Below are 12988 nucleotides of genomic sequence, written 5' to 3' on the forward strand. Positions count from 1 at the left end.
CTTTCTGTTTTCTACTAGAATTGTCTAGACACCAAAGATTTCTTTCATTCAATTCTTTAGAGGGTTCTAGTCATAGTTAATCACCTTCAATATATCCAATTAAAATTTTAAAATTCAGTCAAATAATTGTGGTTTGTCTACAGATGCCAGTGTAAATTTTTTTTTCCCAGCACTGATTTTCTGGAAAAAAAATTTTTTTGCCTCAATTAGCTCTTGGAAAAACCTTCTTCACCCAAGCCTTTATCATACGCTCCTATAAGAACTAAATTATTAGTAACTTACTATAGGAAAGAATATGCCTTTTTTATGGGTTTATAAATCCCTCAAATTAGAAGGAATGGTATATCCCAGATGTACAGGGGCCAACTTCACAGGACTAGGTAACCTATAGCCCTAAATAAAAGTTTAAAAAATGACCTAGATTGTGGTGGTGTGTGTGTTTGTCAAACTCACAAAACTCTAGGCCCAAAACTGTTAGTTATACTATATGTAAATTATACCTTAATAAAGAAATTGTGGGAAAAAGTGACCTGGCAAGCTCATATTAATTAGTAAGATGCTAATGATGGATTATATAATTCTCTTGCTTTTCTTTTTCTGTTACCTCAACTAGCACTTTTTAAAAAAATAGGTAGTTCATGTACTTACCTAAATTATATCTCTCCAGCTACTGTTCCTTTTAAAAAGTCTCCCGCACCATTACAATCTTTCCCTCTTTGCTGAATCATTCTCATCAGCACACAAATATGCACTGTTTCTTCCATCTTAAAAACAAAAAACAGGCCAGGCATGGTGGCTCACCCCTGTAATCCTAGCACTCTGAGAGGCAGAGGCAGGAGGACAACTTGAGGCCAGGAGTTCAAGACCAGCCTGAGCAACACGGTAAGACCCTGTCTCTACAAAAATTGAAAAATTAGTCAGGAGTGGTGGCATGCGCCTATAGTCCCAGCTACTCGGGAAGCTGAGGCAGGAGGATCACTTGAGCCCAGGAGTTTAAGGTTACGATGAGCTGTGATCATGCCACTGCATTCTAGCCTGGGCGACAGAGTGAGATCCTGTCTCAAAAAATAAATAAATAAATAAATAAATACACTGATGACTCCCATGCATATTTCTTCAGACTGAACATCTCTCCTGAACTTCAGATTCACATACCTAGCTGTCTTCTCATATCTCCACTTTGTTGTCTAAGAGGTATCTCAAATTTAACATATCTAAAACCTAACTCCTGACCACCCTGCCCCATCTAGAAACCTTTCTTCTACTTTTCTCTTCATCTCAGTAAATGAGAACTCTGTTCTTCAACTGTTCAGACCAAAAAGATCACTGTTGACTACTTTCTTTCTCTCATATCCCACATTCAATCCATTAATAAATCCCGTTAACTCTATCTTTAAAATATATCTTGAATACAACCACTTCTCACTTATTCCACTGCTACCACTCCGGTCCAAGCCATCACCTTTTACTTGAAGTACTGCAGTGTCTGATTCATCTCCCTGTTCCTGCCCACCCACCCCATAACTCTACTTCCATGCCCTCCAATAGAGCCGTCACTACGTAGACAGCTACGGCTACTGAACACTGGAAATGTAGTTAGTGTGAACGAAGACTTGAATTTTAAATTTATTTAATTTTAATTAATTTAAATTAAAAAACTAAAGCAGTATAAAATGTTTTCCCATTAAACACAAGTTGTTTTGGTAGTCCTGTATTTCACAGTCAACACTGACACCTAAATTGAGCACCTAAATTGAGATGTGCACTAAGTGTATAAAGTGCACTTAGTATATAATATACACTTCAGATTTTGAAGACTTAGTGCAAAAAGCTATAAAATATCTGATTAATAGGGTTTATATTGATTACATGTTGAACGACAATGTTTGAATAAATGTTTTGGTAAATGTTTGGATAATGTTTTCAATAAATGTTTGGGTTCAATAAAAATCCATCATTAATTTTACCTGTTCCTTTTTACTTTTTTAAACATGGCTACTAGAAACTTTAGAATTACATAAGCAGGTCACATTACACTACTGAACAGCACTGGTTTATCCTCCACACGGTGGTACAGTGATCCTGCCCCGTGGAGTAATCCTCTTCAAAACTCTCCAACTGGCTGCACATCTCAGTTAGTGCAAGTCGTTAGGATGGTTTATAATGTGTCATCTGCAGCTCTCCCTTCTGACCTTGTCACCTGTCAATCACTCTTGACTTCATTCCTCTACATTCTCACAGGTCTCTTTGCTGTTCTTCAAACCATGCCAAGCAAGTTTCTACCTCATGGCCTTTGTCTTTCAAGTTTCCTCTGCCTATAATCTCCCAGAGTCTCCGTTCAGTTGTCAAAGCAGCAGTGATGCCTGTTCACCCTAGATCAGCACTTCCCAATTTACTATGCTTTACTTTTCACCTCAGTACTTACCTCTGTATGATACATTACATATTTATATTTACTCGCTTACACATTATTATCTGTCTATAGCTCATTCACTTTCATTGTTTCTACAAGGACAGAGGCTTTGTCATCTCATTCACTGCTGTGTCTCCAACACCTAGCACAGTGCCTAGCATACGGCAGAGCTCAATAAATATTTGTTGGATGTATGAATTAATGAATACTTGAATGTCTGCATGCAAGCATATGATATAAATTCATGAAACAAGAGTGTACAGTGAAAACCAAGTCTCCTGTCATCCCCAATCACCACCTAACCATTCCCTTTCTCAGTGACAGTTGCTGGTGCCAGTTCATAGGTAACCTTCCAGAAATACTCCGGGCATATACACGTATGCAAAAACATCTTTTTTTCTTCACACACATGGCTAAATGCTGTATCAGTTGGCATGTTGCTTTTTTTTTCACTTAATAATATTGTATATCCAACTTAGATGTCTTTCCATATCTACATATGTAGTGTTGCCTCAGTATTTATTTTATTAGCTACATAGTATTATTCTTTTATGGCTCTAGCTATTTATTTATTGAGCCCCATAGTAACATAAAAGCTTTTAGTATTATTAAATAAAAATATTACCGCAATGACTATATATATAACTTTATACACATTAGCTGTACCAATTGGTTGCACCAATTTACCCTCCCTTCAGCAATGTATGAAAGTGTCCATTTACATACATCCTCACCAATCCAGTGGGTTATTAAACTTTGTTTTTGACAACTTTTATGCTAAAAAATAATATAGTATCTTATTTTGGTTTTAATTTATTGTTATGAGTAAGGCCAAACATCTTTTGTTTAAAAGACATCTAGGCCAGGCAGGGTGGCTCATGCCTGTAATCCCAACACTCTCAGAGGCCAAGGCAAGAGGACTGCTTGAGGACACGAGTTCCAGACCACCATGGGCAACATAGCAAGACCCCTCATCCCTGCAAAAAACTAAAAAAAACATTAGTCCTAGCTACACAGGAGGCTGAGGCGGGAGGATCACATGAGCCCAGGAATTTGAGTTTGCAGTGAGCTGTGACCTACCACTGCACTCCAGCCTGGGTGACAAAACAAGTACTCTGCCTCTAAAAAAAAAAAAAGCCATCTAAATTTTCCTTCCTGAGAATTATGCCCACCTTTCTACTAGTTGTTAGTGTTTTTTTTAATTGGTAGAATCTTTTCTTTACTTTTTTTTGTTTGTTTGTTTTGTTTTGTTTTGTTTTGTTTGAGGCAGAGTCTCACTCTGTTGCCTGGGCTAGAGTGAGTGCCGTGGCATCAGCCTAGCTCACAGCATCCTCAAACTCCTGGACTCAAGCGATCCTTCTGCCTCAGCCTCCCGAGTAGCTGGGACTACAGGCATGTGCCACCATGCCCGGCTAATTTTTTCCATATATATTTTTAGCTGTCCATATAATTTCTTTCTATTTTTAGTAGAGACAGGGTCTCGTTCTTGCTCAGGCTGGTCTCGAACTCCTGAGCTCAAACAATCCACTCACCTTGGCCTCCCAGAGTGCTAAGATTACAGGCGTGAGCCACCGTGCCCGGTTTGGTAGAATCTTTTTATTTTTTGTTTTTTTTTATTTAAAAATAGTTGCTGTTATCTTGATGCTTTTTTTTTTGAGACAGAGTCTCTCTCTGTCACCCAGGCTAAAGTGCAGTGACATCATCACAGCTCACTGCAACCTCAAACTCCTGGGCTCAAGGGATCCTCCTGTCTCAGCCTCCCAAGTACCTGGGCCTGAGCAGCTGGGGATTATAGATACTTGCACAATGCCCTGCTAATTTTTCTACTTTTAGTAGAGACTATTTTTAGTAGAGACTAAAAATAGTCTCTACTAAAAATAATAGAAAAATTAGTAGAGACAGGGTCTTGCTCTTGCTCAGGCTGGTATCAAACTTCTGAGCTCAAGGAATTCTTCCCGTGGTGCCAGGATTACAGGCATGAGCCATCATGCCCAGCTATTGGTAGAATCTTTTTAAATATTGAAGGAGTAAGTTTATTGTGTTATACCTGCTGCAAATATTTTTCCCAATCTGACAGTTTTTGCTTTTATATATCATTCTTTGCACATTTTTAAATTGTAGTCAATGTTATCATTTTTTTCTTTCATGAATTTTGTGTCAAACTTAAAAAGGCCTGTGAGTATGTTTAAATATAAAAATGAAGGAGGTCAGAGTAACTATAAGGCTTTGTTATTTACCTTTGCTCCCACCCTGGAGATGCACATTATACATGGACATGCTGTACTTTACTCATCTTACAGGTTTTATATTTCTAGTTGGATATGCTGCTCTTACAAATTAGTTATTGTTAGTATATATATTAAGATTGCATTACACACCCCTCAATATTTTCTTATAATACTTTAATGCCTTCATTTTCAATGTTAAATCCTTGATCCATGTGGAACTTATATGATGTAAAAAGTGAAAGATCCAAACACTCCTGTCCCCCTCATGGCCACTTTTAATGAATAATCCACTCTGCCCCGTGCTGATATGAAATGCTACCTTGACTTTACTTATTTGTGTCAACTTACTAATTTTCTATTCTGCTCCACTGATCTGCCTATTCATATGCAAGTTCCACATGGCTTTATTTCATTCATTATTAACATTTCCACCATAGAATAAGCTGAGTCATCAAAAGAAAGAGTCAAGCACTTCTTTCCTTCCTATGGTAACCTTTTAACTATTTGTTAATAACTATTGTAAAGGACTACCAATTAGTTTCAAATACAGTACTAAAGAGGTCAAGTCAGTCAGGCACAGTGGCTCACACCAATAATACTAGCACTCTGGGAGATCAAGGCAGGAGGATACCTTGAGCTGAGGAGTTTGAGACCAGCCTGAGCAAAAGTGAGACCCCATCTCTACAAATATAGCAAAATTAGCCAGGTGTGGTGGTAGTGCAGGAGGATCACTTGAGCCAGGAGTTTCAGGTTGCTGGTGAGGGAAAAAAAAAAAAAAAAGGTCAAGTCTACCTTTATTTAAACAGTAACTCAGGCCTTGTAGGTCAACAGCATTACCTACATAAATACTTTAAAAAGGTAAATATATAAACTTTGCAGTTACTCCGACTTCCTTCATCTTTAAGTTTATACATACTCAGCTATCATTTTTTTCTTTTTCAATTCAATAAGCTGGTCTAAGATATCTTTTTCTTTTTAAGAAATAATTTTCATTCTATTTGCTAACTGCTATAGCTATAATGTACATTACCTATCTGCACATTATACCACTGTTATGTTCTATTTTGATCCATTGGTACTCAACCATGTTCACTAAAGTTCCCAAGATTAAATCCAAAGGCAATCACCATTACTAAATTTTTAACCTGAATAACCACAGCATCTCTATAATTGAGATGGGTGAGAAACAGAAGATTTAAAAGTTCGGAATATCTCCAAAGTATAATGGTTTAAGTGACCTCTGACACCTCCCCTCTGTATTTGATTCCAAAATGGAAATCAAGTATCCCACGGTGCACAGATAAGGACAGATCTGAAATGCACATTCCTACATATCACAAGACATAGAAGCCAAAGCCTGGATGTCCTGTAGCCCTCAGTACACCGGACTTTTCGGAGTCCCCCAAATGGACCACCTAACCAGAATCTTTCCAATGAAAGGATCCTTGAAACGGCCATAAGAAGCAGCTTCTTTATAGCTCTAAGGTCATACTCCCTAAACAGATCAATACATCTTACATGTCAGACTTTCCTACATACTTTCCCTAGAAGATTAAATCTGTTCTGTTGGCTTTGATAAGCATTTTTCCTTAGAGGATACCTTTTAAAATGATTAGCTAGCTCCCTCCTTCTCTGCTATCTAGAACCATAAATGCCCTGAATTCAATTTGAAAAGAGAAAAAAAAATTCTTTTTCCATCTTCCTACATGTTAAGAGTTAAACAGTGTGCCTCCTCATTTCTTAAGCAAATTCCTCAATTCAAGCTCTGGTATTCGGAATATTATACTTGGTTGCATTTAGTTCATCAAACCCCAAAGCTAAAAGATCTTAGAAATCACTAGGTTACTTGCAGGGTCTTCACCTTTTGATATTTTTAAAATGTTCACCCAAAAACATTTATCTCATCTATAGGTTTGATCCTGCTGCTTTTTCGCTGGCTTCTTTATCTTTAGTTAAAACATGTATGTCATTTGTTCTTTTTCCATTAGTTTGTTCAGTTAAAGAAACCTTTTAATTCTTAATTTTCTCATTTCTCTTCCACTTGCTTAATTAAAATTTCCTGGTTTTGGACAATGTATCTTCTGATTGATAACTAAGTTTACCATATGTCCTCAAGCCACCTGGCTCTTCCAATACTTCACAGCAGTTCTTCCCAAACATGCCTGGTCATAAGATACACGGCAAGGGGGCAGGGTCTCTCTTACAAAACACACATTCCTGGGCTCCCTGGACACGTAAAGAATCGGAAACTAGGCGGGGAGTCTGCATTTTTAACAAGTGCCTCAAATGATTCTTAGGATCAGGCAAGACTGGGAAGAAATACTGCTTCAAGTCCCCCTTTCCTCTTTGTTCAAATTGAGGAAGTAACAGAATTTAAGTAGACTCTACTACACTGAACTTATCTCTATTTTCATTTTAAGGGCTAAGTGACCCTTATTTCATCAGTCTCTGTTCTTAAGTGTTATATTTTTTTCAATGTTTAGCCCATTTTCAACCACTGCTTTTAGCACCATCACCACAGCCAGCACACCCACCAGATGGCACAAAGACATTGTTTACAGGCCTAGTAAAAGAGAATGAGCAGAACGCAGCACATTTTATCTCATACCAACAGCCACTGAATGGCTAGAGTTGATCAAGGCGGCTCGGTGCAACCACAAGGATAAGAATTTATGAGTACTAAAGTACCCAAGAGTACTTAATTGGAAATCATTCTCAGAAGCAGCTCACAATCCCTCTGAGATGGTAACCAGACAGTGTTAACAAATAAATCACATTTAAATTTACAGTCAAGAGATATTTTTCTAATATTTATAAGAGGTGACAATGGCCACAGACAGACCTTGAATTAAAAAATTTTTTTAAATTCACAAACTCAAACAGACCAAGGACCGCCCATGAATTAGAGTTTCAAAGTGGTTCACAAATTTAAAAAAATGGGACCATTGTTTCATAATACTATACTAAGTAGCTCATTCAAAACTGCAGTAAGTTATTGATATTCTTATTTCAACAATATATGTCACCTGAGGACTATTATTGAAGCTACACTTAAATCAGATTATGAAGTGTAAGAAATCTTAAAGTTAGACATCAATGTTGACAAAACCTATTTGTATTAAAAAAATTTATCCATTAAAAGAGTTTTGAAAACCTGTATAAATAATTTCTTCTATTTCTACCTGGCACACAGTAAGTGCTCAGTTAGTTAGTGGTTTCTTCACTTTTCTGTCAGAGAAATTGCCAAGAAGAGTTGCCAAAAGTTTCACCGCAAGCGAGCCAAGTGCCAAAAACAAAGTTCCCTGCTGATAGTCTCCAGCTTTAGAGTTACCATCTAAAAATTCATTTAAAAACTGATTGCTTGAAACTTGGTAGAAAGAAACGTCATGTTTACTCATACTCAAAGCAAAGTACTCATACTGTTCCATCTGCTCCTAAACAACAATGTAAAAGGTTTTCCTTTAAGAAAAATATAAGGATCAGGCAAATCTTCCCTCTTAATCCGCCCAGAGATGAGAAATGTCTAGGTAGCTATTAATAATTTCTAATTGCCTTAAAAGGCAGAGAAAAAGGCTAAATCAGTTACTCTCTGGGTATCCCAACTTGGGGAACAATGAATGGGTTAAGGCAGATTCCCCTAAGACATCAGTTTTGTGCTAAAAAAAAGTTCTTGTCTTATATAAGACAAGAACCACAGGTACCTCACACTGAAGTCTTTCACTGTACATTTTAAATAATGAAATCAATTGTGTATAGAAGTGTTTACTGGAAATTAAGGATAATTAAGGAATTATGTCTAGATGGCAGCCAATAGTTTTTTTTTTTTTTTTAATTCAGACACTGCCAACCGATTTTTAGGTAACAAACTCAAACTGGTTTTGTTTCTTACATACAGAGTATAAATCTACAGCATAATAAAAATTGGTTTATCATATACAGTATTTATCTACACTACAATAAAAACTAACGTGCTCTACCATAATTTGAACACATATTCAATGACTCCATAATTTACATCTACAGAGATAGTGGGAATTCATCTTAAAGTAATTCAACTGATTTACTCTTAACTTCTTAACTTGAAGGGTTAGGAGTCTCAACTATTTCTGTATTGCTGTTGCTGGTGCTGTTTTTTTTCCTTGTTAAGTAACTTCATGTCTATATGTATAATTGTAAGTGATACCTATTTTTGATAACTATAATCTGTGATGCTGTGGGGTCACGAACTTTTTTTTAAGGCTGTCTGTTCCACCAAAATTTATATTCTTTGATCAAAGTTGTGAAAGGTCCTACTTTAGGCAAATCTATACTTTGTAAATCTGTTTAAAACTCTATGTAAGTTATTTTACTTATCTCAGAAAAACGGGAAAAAACACAACTGCTACATGCTGCTATTTTTTTAAAAAAGCAAAATGTACATAGTTCAATTTTAGAATCTTGATTAAAATAATGATCCAAGCAGGCCGGGCGCGGTGGCTCACGCCTGTAATCCTAGCCCTCTGGGAGGCCGAGGCGGGCGGATCGCTCGAGGTCAGGAGTTCGAGACCAGCCTGAGCGAGACCCCGTCTCTACTAAAAAAAATAGAAATAAAAATTATCTGGACAACTAAAAATATATATAGAAAAAATTAGCCGGGCATGGTGGCGCATGCCTGTAGTCCCAGCTACTCGGGAGGCTAAGGCAGAAGGATCTCTTGAGCCCAGGAGTTTGAGGTTGCTGTGAGCTAGGCTGACGCCACGGCACTCTAGCCTGGGCAAGAGAGCGAGACTTTGTCTCAAAAAAAACAAAAAAACAAAAAAACAAAAATAATGATCCATGCAACTTCAAAATCTTTAAATTCTGTAATCATTTAGTTCAAGGAAAGAAAATCTTCAGGGAGCCCACAGATCCTAGCTAGGAGCAAGAGAAATTTTCAGAAATCTTGAATGTTGATATCTTTTCCAGTCTTCTGTTTAGACTAATATTTAGAAAATTGTATCATATTTGATTCATATACAAATTTTATACTATACCTTAAAGAATTTCTTAGCTATTATAAATTACTACTAATTTTACAGTGTAGGATATGAAAAATATTTAACAACTGCCTCATATGTTAAAGATCTGGTGCCTGGCACTGATTTTTCAAGAGCTAACTTTAAGAAATGCAAATGTATAAATGCATATTGCACATTATACAAGAGCACAGAACTTCTTTGTGTTACTTGTAAAGGGAAAGGTTTCAACTTTACTTATTATGAATTCCACAAATTCAAAACTTTTTAAAATTTTGTTTTCATTATATGCATCTTGCTTCCAAGCTCTTCCTTCCTACTCTTTCCAGGAGACAAACATTCTCTTTTTGTTAGCAACCAATCTAAGATTATTATCTTTCTTTTCAGCGGCAAACTGCAACACATCATTTCAATTAAATCCAAAATATTTCTCCCCCATTTCTTATTCAAAGGTCTTAGGAATAAGTCTTATGCTTCTCACAGAAGAGGAAATGATCTATCAACATATGCAACTAATGTTTCATATTTCAATTTCATTTTGAGCCTTTGTACCTATTATACAATCACAAACTCTTGCAACCTAAGTATTTCTTCCATATATTATATAGCTTGGGCCTTTAAAAAATATTCTATAATTTAATTATCTTTTTTTCATAATTTAAATTCACTAAAATTAACTAATATTTTTATTAATTACAATTTTTGAAGATTAAAAAAAGCCTCTTTAAAAGTTACATTACTCATTTTGTTACTCTATACTAATTCTCAAATCTTGAATATAAAATAAATTTTAAATGGCAAAGTTTTATTTATTCACTGATTAAGTCAGATTTATGACCTCCTCTCCCCATTTGAGCTACTGTGAGTTTTGAATGAAACAACCTCAATGGTAACAGAAGAAACATCTGTTGCTTTTTTTTCTTCATCAGGGCTTTCCTAACTGAAAGAAAGGCTCTCTGCCTGACCTCCTCTCCCACTCCCCCTCCCCACCCAGACCAAGGTTCTTAAAACTTTTTAGGTAAATGTATTATTTAAAATTTTATTGTATTTATTTAAAATTTCATAGTTTACTTAGAAACATTCACTTCCTCATTGAAGTTCAAAGAATAACTAAATGCTGTATACATCAAAAAACAAGACATGTGCCTGATAGAATATAAATTGTAACTAAAATGCAAACTTCAAGGGTATACTTGAAATGATCAACCCAATTAAGTTGTCACACTTTCCGGGCTCATTAAGAATTGTTTAGGGATAAGATTTTCTTCACAGTATCCAGATTCATATAGCATCTCCTATGCTATATTTTCTTTGCCAATCCAAGGCTAACATAATGGCAGTCACTACCCCAAGAGGCAGACACCAAATGGTGCCACCCACACTCTCACACTGTGCCTCATAATAAACCATAAAGCAGTGGAATGCACTGGCCCCTTTATGAGCAAACAATGCCTAAGCTTCATTAGAATACAGCTGACATTTTCAAAGCACAAATACTTTTAAGAAAAATGTACTAGAAAAGAAAGGAATGAAACAGCTTATAAAAGCTGAAATATTTTTCGAGTGTCAGGTTGATTTCTAAAGATCCTGAGGGAGCATATTTTGCTGTTGACAATTTAAAAGTTTTCATAAATGGAAAAAATGTTCAGTTAAGGGCAAAGCTTATTGTATTAATCACAAGGGAAAAAATGCAAGTAAAAACTCATTTGAATTGCTTTCACAAGTAATAACCATGAATACCTTTTTAATTATTAATTTCCTCAACTGCTTTAGTTCTTGAATGAAGAAAACTGAGCTCCAGAATTATTTTCACATTTTAATTGATTTATATAAGTAATTGAGTGATAAACTAAGCTAACTCTACCCCTCCCCCTCTGCCCACCCCAACCCCCATACCCTGTAGTTTTTCTGTCTGCAACAAGGAAGGCCGTCTTGAAATCACCGTGCTCCTGGCTATTTATCAATTTAATATTGCTGCTGTATAAAGAATAAAAAATAAACGCTGTAAACACTCACCCGGCAGTAAGAAACAAACTGATCTCTCTTACCTGGTCTAAGGAAGCATGCCTCTCACTGCAGTACCAACAACACTCTACAGTCTTTGTTACCATTCACTGGAAACTTGAGACTGTGTCAGACGTAAGCAATCGAGCTCAGAAAAGCTCAATGTAAAATACTTCTCAGTAAAACTAAAAAGATGCTCAAGAAAACTGTTTAGTTAACTGGCTTTCAAAAGACATGAATACTGTCTATAACCAAGCCACTTCAAAAGAAACTGAAAGTGCAGGTCTTAAGAGATGAAGGGGCTTTTCTCTGTAGAACTTTGCTTTCTTATTAAATTAAAAGGATTTTTTTTGTAAGAAAAAGGCTTGAAGTAAAAGTGGTGAAATGACAAAATGCCTAACTCTAAGTTAACATTTTTCTAAATATCACTTGAATTTTAACTAACTAAAAAATAGGATTAAACTTACGCATGAAACCTGTATAATTCGAATTATACATGTCAGGGTATTTGCTGGTTCCAAAGCAGTCACAGAGCAGGAGACCTTAAGGCATCTTGAAAGCAGAGCAAAAGCACCACGAGTTTCAGGGGGGAAAAAGGAGGAGAAACTCCTGAAAAACTGGTCGGGGCTTTTTGAACCTGTAATAACTGTCCAGCTCTTGTAGGAGGGAAAAAATGTGCTGGTCCTGCCCCCTGAGATAGGAGGCTATGCTTCAATGCCAAAATGAATGACAGGCCCATTTCTGATATCAACAAAGAGCAGCTTAGTTGTGCTCTATTTTTGTTTCACTTTCTCACACAGAAGTTCTAAATTTTTCAGGTTAGTCCCTTTATATCTAAGGTTAAGTACCTTTCTCCGTTTTCTCAAAAGGGAACCCAATTATGCTGTCCTAGTTTTTTAAATGATTAATTAAATATATATACCTAATCATCTTACTCAGTTTTCCTAGGCAGCCATGCTAGCTGAACAAAAGATGGCCTCTTAAGTTCCTTTCCAAATCTATTCTTTGTAATATCAGATAACCATATGACTAATTATCAATATTAATAAGCTCTTCCAGCATCCTGAAGTACGGCACAAGTAGAATCAAAAAGTAGGTAACATTAAAAATAAAGCAACTGACATGAAAAATTTTTCAACTAGCTAGATATAAAAATAATTTACCAAAGTTGATGTCTATTATTATACAAATTCAAAACAATAAACACTTCAATCAATAACATATATTTACTGAATTCTTATAATAAGCCAATCACTATTTTGGGGCTTGGGGATATAGCAGTGAATACAAGAGACAAAAGCCAAACAAAAATCCCTGTCTTCATTGAGCTTATAAATTTATATCTCACT

At 36.0% G+C, this 12988-nt stretch overlaps 1 protein-coding gene across 8 annotated transcripts in view; it reads right to left on the reverse strand.

The window, feature by feature from the left end:
- The window catches only part of TFDP2 (transcription factor Dp-2), a 126630-nt gene that overhangs the window by 51365 nt on the left and 62277 nt on the right, over nucleotides 1-12988 (reverse strand). For 2 of the 8 annotated variants that reach the window (XM_045539369.1, XM_045539368.1), the window contains exon 1: nucleotides 12107-12281. The exons of 4 other annotated variants lie outside the window; for them this stretch is intronic. In XM_045539369.1, the coding sequence (XP_045395325.1) occupies nucleotides 12107-12137 (31 nt within the window). In that variant the 5' untranslated portion in view covers nucleotides 12138-12281. Of the gene's footprint in view, nucleotides 1-11683; nucleotides 11772-12106; nucleotides 12282-12988 lie in introns of those variants that run through there. 2 more of the 8 variants (XM_045539372.1, XM_045539370.1) reach the window with 1 other exon arrangement.

The sequence above is a fragment of the Lemur catta genome, chromosome 1 (assembly GCF_020740605.2).
Source record: "Lemur catta isolate mLemCat1 chromosome 1, mLemCat1.pri, whole genome shotgun sequence".
NCBI lineage: Eukaryota > Metazoa > Chordata > Mammalia > Primates > Lemuridae > Lemur > Lemur catta.